Source organism: Lichenostomus cassidix, chromosome 5, assembly GCF_008360975.1.
Source record: "Lichenostomus cassidix isolate B80296 chromosome 5, HeHo_3.0, whole genome shotgun sequence".
In the NCBI taxonomy this organism is placed as follows: Eukaryota; Metazoa; Chordata; class Aves; order Passeriformes; family Meliphagidae; genus Lichenostomus; species Lichenostomus cassidix.
The window spans coordinates 4,035,775-4,045,803 of NC_139486.1; the positions used below are offsets into that span (position 1 = coordinate 4,035,775).

The window sequence follows — 10,029 nt, forward strand, 5'->3', positions numbered from 1 at the left end:
GCGCCGCCTCCGCCCGCCGGAAATGGGGCTGCGCCGGGCGGGCACGGCGGGCGGCTCCTCCCCGGCCGCCGTCGGCAGCACCGCCACCGCCGGCATGGCCCTGCGGGCGCTGTGGCTCCTCAGGCACGACCCCGCGGCCGGCGGCGCCGTGCTCTTCTCCAGGTAGCGGCGGCACCCGGAGGGGCGAGGGCACGGCGGGCTGGGCAGGGCCGAGGGTCGGGCTGGGGGTGCGGGTGATCTAGGAGGGTTCCGGATGCTCTGAACCCTGGGGGGAGCGGATGCACTTGGGGTGTGGGTGCTCTGGAGGGAACAGCGTGCCTTGGGGAGAGCGGATGCCCTGAGGGGAGCTGAGGGGCGCGGGGGGGATCTGGGTGCCCTGAAGGAAATCCTGGTGCCCTGGGGGATCAGGATGCCCTGAAGGAAATCCTGCTGCCCAGGGGGAATCGAGTGCTCTGGGTGTCTTTGGGTTCGGCCCCTGCTGCCCTCGGTAAGGGGGAAGCACAGAGGAAACCCAGAGGAACCCCCGGTTCACTGTTCGGAGCAGCCCGGGCTGCCTCGCCCCCGAAACATGCCAAAATATTTGTTACTGTTATCCAAACCCTCTGATGCTGGATAAATCCCTCGGCTCATCCCAGCGCCGCTGGATGCTTTGCGTTTCTGACCTCGATTTCCAAAAGTTTGGAGTCAGGTTCACGAGATACGCTTTTAACTAAATACGGGTTTTTTCATAACTTCTGCGTTTTGCACATGAGTTTCCTTGCTGTTCCTCTTTCTTGTTTGTCGCTGTAAAGATTTTCCCCAGCTCTTTGCCGTTCCAACGTGGAAAAGGACAAGGCAGTGATTGTGAAATACTGTCAGAATAGCAAAATGGACAAAGTAGAAAGCATGTATTATTGCTTATATTTTACTTATATTCTCCTCATGTTGTTCTGGAGCTGTACAAAAATTAGAATGTTTTCAGGCAGAAATTCAACTTTCCATTTGATGTTAATTTTTGTGTACAAATATCTTTTTTTAAAGTTCTTGGAGGAGTTTTAAGTTATTAAACACTAAAGAGTCCTCCAAAGGAAGACTTTATTGAGAATTCTTGCAGGGTTTTAAGTAACACTTTTGGCTAGGCAAAGTGCTTTTGCTGGGCTGGCAAGATCTGTTACCCTTTTTTTTCCTCTGTGGTTTCAGAGAAATCCAAACAATGAGAGGAAAAATAACTGAGGCTAGGGAAAGTTTGGGAAAAAAAAAAAAACCTGGATAAAGTGATAATCTGAATTCAGTAAAAAAAGAAGGAGAACCTAGGAGAGAAAAAAAACCCACAACAAAAAAAAGAGCAAGTAGACTATCTTCCATCTTCAGGTGCAGACAGATCTCTCCATTGGACACTCCTCTGATTGTTTTAGGATTAGTATTATGGTCCTTGTATTACCTGCAGGACTAGAGATGAGGCCTCCCCTCTACAAACACAGATAAAGAGAAAGTCTTGTCCCCAAAACCTCAGCGAGTGTAATCACCACGGGGCAGGGGGGGCTGGTGACAGGGATATGCCAAGTGACTTGTCACACAGTGAGCAGCAGAGACAGGGAGTAGCACTCCTTTGAAAAGGGCAAACTATCCTTGATGCTTCGAGTGATTTCCAGACTTAGATCTTTCAAGTTCCCAGAGGAAATAATAGGGCAGTGGAAGCCCCAAGTTTATCCTCCTAACTGACCTTAAATTCAACAAAGCGCGCAGACAATATAAAGAATGCCCGGATCACATGGAAACTGTTGGTTTCGGGACTTAGGCACTCAGCTGGAGATACGTGAGCCCTGATCTTTAACCCCAGGGAAGACATCGGGGACATCAAAGCATTCCCCCTTTTTTTGTTGTTTTTTAAGGCTGATCATAACTTAATTCAGGCAACGAGGATGGTCTCTCTCTTGAGTCACCGAAGCTCATTCATCCCTGGAAACTTTTCATCTTTTGAAGTTTGCATCACTTTCTAGGAGGGAATGCTGAAAAACTGGGATCTGAAGGGCTAACTAATGATCTGATGACTCAGCTGGGAAAATTCAGTGGGAGGAGGAGAAGGCTGCTGTGGTGTGGGGACAGCTTCAGCAGATGGAGCAGAGAGACTGGGACTTGACTGAGACAAAACTAGACTGAAATATCTTCTCTTCCCATGTTTTGGAAACGTTGGCCAAAAATAAGAGCTGTTCACCAAGGTTACATGTAGCCTCTTATCAGCAACCTGGCTCTGCAAGGCCTCATAAATTTTAGAGCTGTAAACCCACTTTGTTTCTTTGCTCTTCAGAATAGATGTGAGACCACAGGGAGGTGTTTTGCTGTCATCTGTATCCTGTTTACGGATTTTGTAGCTCTGGCTTTGCTCCGTCTGTGTTTGCTTTTCCCTTACTGAAAAAAACCCCAAAAAGCCTGGGATGCATGATTAAGAATCAAAGAAGAAAAAGCATAGTCACTGAAAACAAGCCTGAGGAAGTGTAGCTGCCTCCAGCTACTCAGTTAAGAAAAGATGGTGTAGGTGGGACTTGGAGCAGCAGGATAAGATCCATGGAAGTGTTGAAGAGCAGGAGGGAAGTGCTGCAGATGGAAGTTATAGATATAACAAAGTCCCACATTGCTGGGGTTGCCAGTTCCATGGCAATTTAAGAAGCAGGCTGTCAACATGTCCTTAAAAGGATGGTATAAAAAGGAGAACAAATGAGGGCATTTATATATCTCTGCAGTTTTTTACTTCCACGTTGGTGTGCAAGCATGGATCTGAGAGCAAACAAACATCTGAGAACATCTGTTACAAGGTGATGTGATAAATCATAAAGTGATTTAACTTTGCATGTGTGACCTGTGATGGGCAGGAGAATGTAGGAAAGCCAGGCTGTCAGCAAACTTCACATAAGAGGCACTCAGGGGAGTCTGCAGTTCCAAAATAGGGCAAACCGCGTGCATTAGTGGAAGTAATAATTTCTCTTTCTCAGCTATTTATTAAAACACAACTCTTCAGCTCCCCTTTCATCCTACTCCCCTTCAAAAAATAATATTGCTGCAAGATAGTAGGTATAGTTTTAAACAGTTAATATTATTTTTCTCAAATACTATTTCTAGAAAGTTTGAAATTAAATATATACATTGCTGCAACATACTAGTTTTAAAATATACAAAACCTCTGTCTATGATATTATCACCACATTTTTCAATTGAAAAAATGAAATTATGAAAAAGTCATGAGAGCTTTAAGTCACATAATACTGCATGTGCAGTGTGGAATTATTATTATTGTTGTTATTATTATCAGAGCAGCAAAGCTGTAGCACTGCATACTCTTACCTAGGTAAAAGCTGTTGTAGTGGCATTTTATTACATAGAACATCTGCTTTCTTAAATATCTGAGAACTTCTCTTCAGTGTGATCTCACCTCTTTGAAATATTTTGGTGTTGAAGTTCTGCTGCACTGGTGGGAGTCATTCCTTAGTGTTGTACAAGCATCCTGTACTTCTGTGACAGCCAGGGTAGATGGACAGATCCACATTTTATTTTAAAAAATAGCTATTTGCTCATGAGAATGTATTTACTCAAAGTTTAGACCTGCTAGAATGAATCCTTACTACTCATGGAATAGTTTTATTGACAGTGATATAAGTTCTGATCCCACCACTGTTTCTGTCAAGGTGCTGCTGGCTTTCACATACACGAGGTTATTGTGGGCTTTGGGGAGTTATTTGAATAACGAAGAGAAACCCAATAGCCAAAGATTTTCCTAACACTTTTGCAGCCAGAAAAGGGCTTGGATGGTTCTGCTCCTGGCAGCTGTGTTTTGGGATAATCTTTTGGGTGGGATGAATGCATGTGGCACTGAGATGTTTTCATTCCCTCCCTGCAGACGTTACCCCACAGTCGAGCTGCGCGCCGAGACCTTCAACGGCTCCACGTACATCCCTGTGCCCTCGGACAGCACCTTCCTCAAGGCCCTGCTCTTTGAGCTCAGGCTGGTGGATGACCATGTGTTTGTGGAGCACAGGGACACCTGCACCAGGATCAACCACTCCTCTGTGTATTCTGTGTCCACTGCTGCAGGGGAGCTCTGGCCTGTGCTGGCTTTCCACAAGAGTGGACTCATCTACGCCTGCGTCCCGCTGGTGGAGAGCACCTTGGAGCCACGGCCACCCCTCCTCACCATCACTGGGCTCTCTCAGGGACTGGCTCTGTTGTTAGGAATCATGGACTACATCTCTCCCAGCCGGAAAAACGAGGCTGAGATGAACACAAAGATAGGGCAGCTCCGAAATCTGCTCATCCAGGCCTGTCCCCTCGGCACCCCCCTGAACACCAACATCCGCAGCCTCAACAGCTCCTTTGAGGACATCCAGGAGATGCCTGTGGATAAGGATCAGCCAGCTTGGAGATCCAGCACCTACAAGGGCAAGCCTCAGGTTAATGTCTGCATCACTGAGAAGGTCAAGTGTATGCAGTATGACCAGAGGGATGTGGTGGACACATGGCAAGTTTATGGAGCTGTGAACTGCAAGGTGAGAGCCTTTGGTATGCAAGTCTGACCAAAGCAGTTTTTGTGCAAAATAAATACTCATTTGATGGAAAATGATGTATTGAGTTGAAAATTTTCCCAATTTTGTTGTTTGAGTCATGTTCAGGAGTTACTGGTGCCTTTGACTGCTTGGCCATGCTGCTTTTACTTTAAATGAACCACTGAAATTAGACAAAATATACTCCGGCTGAGATGTCTAAATGTCTTCTACAAGAGTCTTTACATGAGCATTTTTAATTAGTTTTCCTGCCAAATGAAAGTTTAATCTTCTGTCCTTCTTTATTCTACCATGAACCCACAAATGTTGGTGTTTCAAGACCTAAGAACAGTTGATAAAGAATCTGGTGAAAGAAACAGGTTGTGTAATTATTTTGGATGGTTTGTGACAGTGGTTTTCATTGTAGAATCACAGGATGCTTTGGGTTGGAAGTGACCTTAAAAATTATTTCATTCCAACCCCCTGCCATGGGGAGGGACACCTTCAATGTCCCAGGTTGCTCCAAGCCCCATCCAGCCTGGCCTTGGACACTCCCAGGGATGGGGCAGCCACAGCTTCTCTGAGCATTGTTTAATATAAAAAAACTGGGGACTCTTGACTAAGTAGATTCATAATAAATATGAAGTATATTAAAATTTGTTACTATAATTCTTACTATAATTCATTCTTTGTTCTGAATTATGCTTAGGAAGCACACAATATTATCTTGGTACACTGTCAGTGTTTTAAGAAGAGAGAGACCTGCTAATGAAGTGGTAATTTAATTATTTGCATGAGGTGGGATCCTTGTCTCTGAAGGAGGCCAACCTAAATGCTGCATTTCCAAAGCCTAAGTTACTTCCCACCAGCCATGGTGGTAAGGATTTATGGGTGAGCAGCTTCCTGCTCTCAGAGGGACAATTCCCAGGTCATCTTGCAGGGTGGGTGGATAGCCTTAGGCAAGACCAAAGCTCAGGTGTGATCATGCCCTGTTGAGCTGGCACAGGGAGGGATGAGACAAGAGACAGGCTGCCCATGGCTGCTGTGACAGAGCTGGCATGGGACCACAGAGGCCATCAGAGCATGCTGGAATCCATTCAGTGGATGTTGTAAAAGCACCCTAATTAATTAAACTGTCAGCAGGCATGTGAGACTGTCTTGGTAACTGTGGTTAGTACTAATGATCGAAGTCAGCTGAAAACTTCCAGTGATTTTGGTTTTTTAATGCTAAATGTGTTTTGGTTTTGAACATCTCATTCTGACTTAATTCAAGTATTCTAGAATAATGTCTTGACTTCCTTTTCCCAAGTGTGACATAGAGGGATCTGCACCAAACGTCACCCTCAGCCTGAACCTCCCAACAAATGCTCCCCCACTCCAAGACATCGTGGTGCATCACTGTGTGACTTCTGTGGACCCTGCCATGCTGATGTCCACCAGTGCTGAGCCTCTGCATGATTCTGTGTATAATGGACCTTACAAATTCCCTTTCATTCCTCCTTCAGATTCCTTCAACCTGTGTTACTACACCTCCCAGGTAACAACACCCCACTGACCCTCACTCTTTTTGAGTCTTCAAATGGGAATAAAAATACCTCTGTTGTTGGGCATGCTGGAATGAGTTTGAGTCAAATACAGGTAGTAAGACATTATATTAAATGGTTTTTATGTAATAAACTGCTTGGAAGGCAACTTGAGTTGCCTGAGTCATGTTCAGGAGTTACTGGTGCCTGTGCTTGGCAATGCTGCTCTTACTTTAAATGAGCCACTGAAATGCCTGAATTAGACAAAATGCAGTCAGCCTGAGATGTCAAGTGCCTGTTCCCCAGATCTCTGTATCACAAGCAGCCTGAAGAGTTTGGCACAGTCAGTAATTAATATGTGTTTGGGGTTTTTTTTTCAAGTATTTTAGCAATGAAAACAGTATATAACTGATTTTATGATGATGGTGTTAATATATCTTGAGAATGAATATAGTTTTTTCCAGGTTCCTGTTCCACCAATTTTGGGATGTTACCAACTCGTTGAAGAGGGATCACAGATAAAAATCACAGTTAATTTAAAGCTTCATGAAAGCATAAAGAACTCTTTTGAGTACTGTGAAGCTCGTATACCTTTCTTCAACAGGTAAGAATAAAGAAAGCCTAAACAAATTTCTTGCATTTCTCTGTTTTCTTCCCAAAATGAACCTGTCAGGAGTCACTATAAATAGATGATGCTCCATCAAGGTACTACCAGTGGACACCAGCCTTGCCAATGTTGGGATGCCCCCTTGGAATTCCTTTAATTTCCAGAATACAGAATTGTACCAGAATATTTGGTAATGTTCCCAACACTTCTGTTGCTCATCCTGTTTCCCTGTGGTATTTTCTCACGTGAAACACTGCCACAATCCTCCAGGTGGATTAAGCTGGAGATCACTTCCAAGCCAGGGTTACCTGTTCCTTAAGACTGCTAATCCTAGCTACAGATCAGCTTATCAAAAATATAGTTATTTCAAATTAAAACGATAGTTTTCATCTCAGCCTCTCTGACAGCTGCCACGACCCGGCTGCTAGGTAATTATCATGAAAATTCAAAGATGCAATGATACAAAGTTGCTGATGCTGATCATAGTGTTAGTAAAACACCATCCGTGAAGTAAAACATAACAGCTCCTTTGTGATTACTGGGTTGAGAGCATGGTGATTTCCTCCTGCTCTGTAATTTCTTCTCATAAATTAGCAGTGTGCTCAGATAGGTGTGATTTGTCTGTATGCACATAAATCATGTCTGTCAGCATTTCCTCGCTTTCTGTAACAAAACAGGCATGAACAAATGCTGAATGATAGTGATTCCAGTGGTTTTATTTCTCCTCTGTCACATGCAGGGGCCCAATTGCTCACTTAGAGTACAAAGTTAGTTACGGCCAGCTGGATTTGTCCCGGGAGAAGAGCCTCCTGGTTTGGGTCATTGGTAAGGAACTCACCCCAGTGACTGTCCTTCCTCCCCCAGCCCCTTCTCTGCAGCGTGGGCACAGCTGTGTGACTGCTGATGGATGCTGTCTCTGCCTTTAGGACAGAAGTTCCCCAAATCTTTGGAAGTTTCCCTGACTGGAACTCTGTCTTTCGGCACCGCAGGCAAAGAGCACCCGACTGATTATGTGTGCACTGGCAACACTGCTTATGTGAAAGTAAGTCACAGGCTCTGGGAAAAGAGGCCTTAGTAGCCACTTTATTTTTGTCTTAAATTGAAGATACATTGATTTAAAATCTCAGCATGGATTTTTGTTTTCCTTTTGATGCCTAGGGGATTTGACATCCTGCCACTTTGGAGTACACTTGCACACCCAGAGCTTGTGACACAGATTGCTAGGATTTCCACAGCAAGGGTGACAATGTGCATCTAATCATGTTTTCCCTCTCTTTTTGTAGCTGTATTTTAGGATCCCAGACTTTACACTTACTGGATGTAATGTAGACCAGCATTCCGTTCAGATCTTTGTCCCAGGGAAACCCAAAATTACTGCATGTGAGTTGCTTAAAATATAATTTCATTATTTTATGAAAACTGCATATTGAAGTTACAAGCTGGATGTCCATGACTAAAATTATGTGGCTAAAGTTGGACTTTTATTCTCTGCTTTTTAGTTGGGTTTTTTTTGTGATGCTTAAAGCATCCCTGGAGTAGGGAGTGGCCTCTCCCTTTGAGATGAGAGCTCCTACACTCAGTTGCAAAGTCAATCTCTCTCTGGGGCTCTCCCCTCTGCCCTGTGCTGGTTCTCATGCTCTCCATAATGGCAGAACTTTTTTGGGAGTCAAAGAATGATCCTCCATGGTCTGGCTCCTTGTTCAGAACAACTTTGTCAGACATTTCAGGTGGGTTGGCAGTTTCCAGGTACAGAATGCAGCTCCTGCATGCCAGGTGAGCCTGCTGCTGTCAGTGTCACCACACCAGCATCCCTTGGTGGATGTGGCTCTACATTGAATATGTGAAGCAGAAACCAATTCTGCTTTTTGTCATTTAAAACATGAGCACTTCCAAGCCTGCACCAAAAATACCCTAAATGGCACACAGAAAGCACTCATTAAACCTGAACAGCTCTGCCTAGTGGAAGCATTTTTATTTGTAGCTGTCTCTCTGTTGCAACTTCTGCCAGTCATGGTAGCAGAACTCTGTAAATGCCTTTTGAAAAGCATGGTCTGCACTGTTAATTTTGTGACAGGTCACACTCAGCCCTAAATTGTTACACAGGAAAAGCAGCATTTTCATGTTTTATATCGAGCATGCAATTTATATTCATTGAACAAAATCCAAGCCATTCACCTGCTTTTGACTTAACCTCTGTTTGAATTTTAAGCTCATGACTGATACATTAGTAAAGGTAATTGAAGCTGAGACTTTAAATGTCTCATTATCAAAAACAATTTTCAAATAATAATAAGAGTCTTACAGTTTAAAGAGGCCATTATACCTTTTCTGTAAACTGGTAAGGATGGATTAGTAGTCACTTAACTTGGATGAAGGAATGTCTGATTGTAAGGCACCCTGTAATGCTTATTTTTCTTGCCTGTTTTTTCCCTTTAGCCCGGGAACTGATTTCTTCTGATTACTACATCTGGAATTCCAAAGCACCAGCACCTATGGTGTACAAACCATTACTTGACTAATTTACTTGTGAATAGTTTTTATATTTAAACAAAGCACAGTGTTCATGAGATTTATGTCATGATACAGTAAAAATAAATGCTCTTCAGCACTTTTGCCTTGTATGTGTCCTAAAAAATTTCTATTGATGGAAAACAAGAGGTCACTTGTCTTAAAAACATGAGTTGGTTTTTAAATTGCTGAGTCCTGGCTGACAGCCTAGAGAAGACAATTTGAAATGTACTTGCTGTGGCTGTTTTTATTTTCCCTTCTAACATTAACTGGTTCAAAATAAATCCTTGGTGTTACATGTACAGACATTGAGATTTCCAGTTACTCCCAGTTAGTTACTCCCAATGGTTTCCCATTGCAGGATGGGAAACATTTCAGCATCTTATTCATGTCCTGAAGTCACAAGAATCTGATCAGACCCCAGATTCAGAAAACAGTTCAAAGCAGGAGTTATTTTCACAAGATGTGTACAGAATACACACCAGTCAATAATTTACAAGAATTTTCAAAGGGGGAGTATGGCAGCACTTCTGAAAGTGGAGACAGTTTTTGTTAAGGAACCTGTATTGCCTCTGTCAGCAGAAGTGGTGAGTTCCCTTCACACACGCCTGGGAACTTGCTCTGAAAGCAGAGGTGTGAACTCAGTTTTGCAGCTCACAAGACTAGCCCTGAGGAGGCAAAATCAGCTACGTTTGCTGGAGGTTCCGAAAAACATCACTGAGCTGCTTTTCCTGGAAAAGTAGGCAGAAAAAGACTCTGTTTACAGAGGCAAACCTCTGAGTTTGAGATCTGCAGGAACATGGGAAATGGACTTTTGAAGGGTTACCAGAAATGTGCAGGTTCTGAAGGGCTGGTGAGAAGCTGCACAAAAGCAGAGCAT

At 43.7% G+C, this 10,029-nt stretch overlaps 1 protein-coding gene across 1 annotated transcript; it reads left to right on the forward strand.

The window, feature by feature from the left end:
• Nucleotides 1-8: 8 nt before the first annotated feature.
• Nucleotides 9-9,249, forward strand: AP5M1 (adaptor related protein complex 5 subunit mu 1). The gene is made up of 8 exons (XM_085061034.1): nucleotides 9-162; nucleotides 3,872-4,517; nucleotides 5,821-6,048; nucleotides 6,499-6,638; nucleotides 7,381-7,466; nucleotides 7,568-7,683; nucleotides 7,925-8,021; nucleotides 9,078-9,249. Exons 1-8 carry the CDS (start codon nucleotides 23-25, stop codon nucleotides 9,158-9,160), a joined length of 1,536 nt encoding a protein of 511 aa, XP_084917160.1. The 5' UTR covers nucleotides 9-22; the 3' UTR covers nucleotides 9,161-9,249.
• Nucleotides 9,250-10,029: the final 780 nt, after the last annotated feature.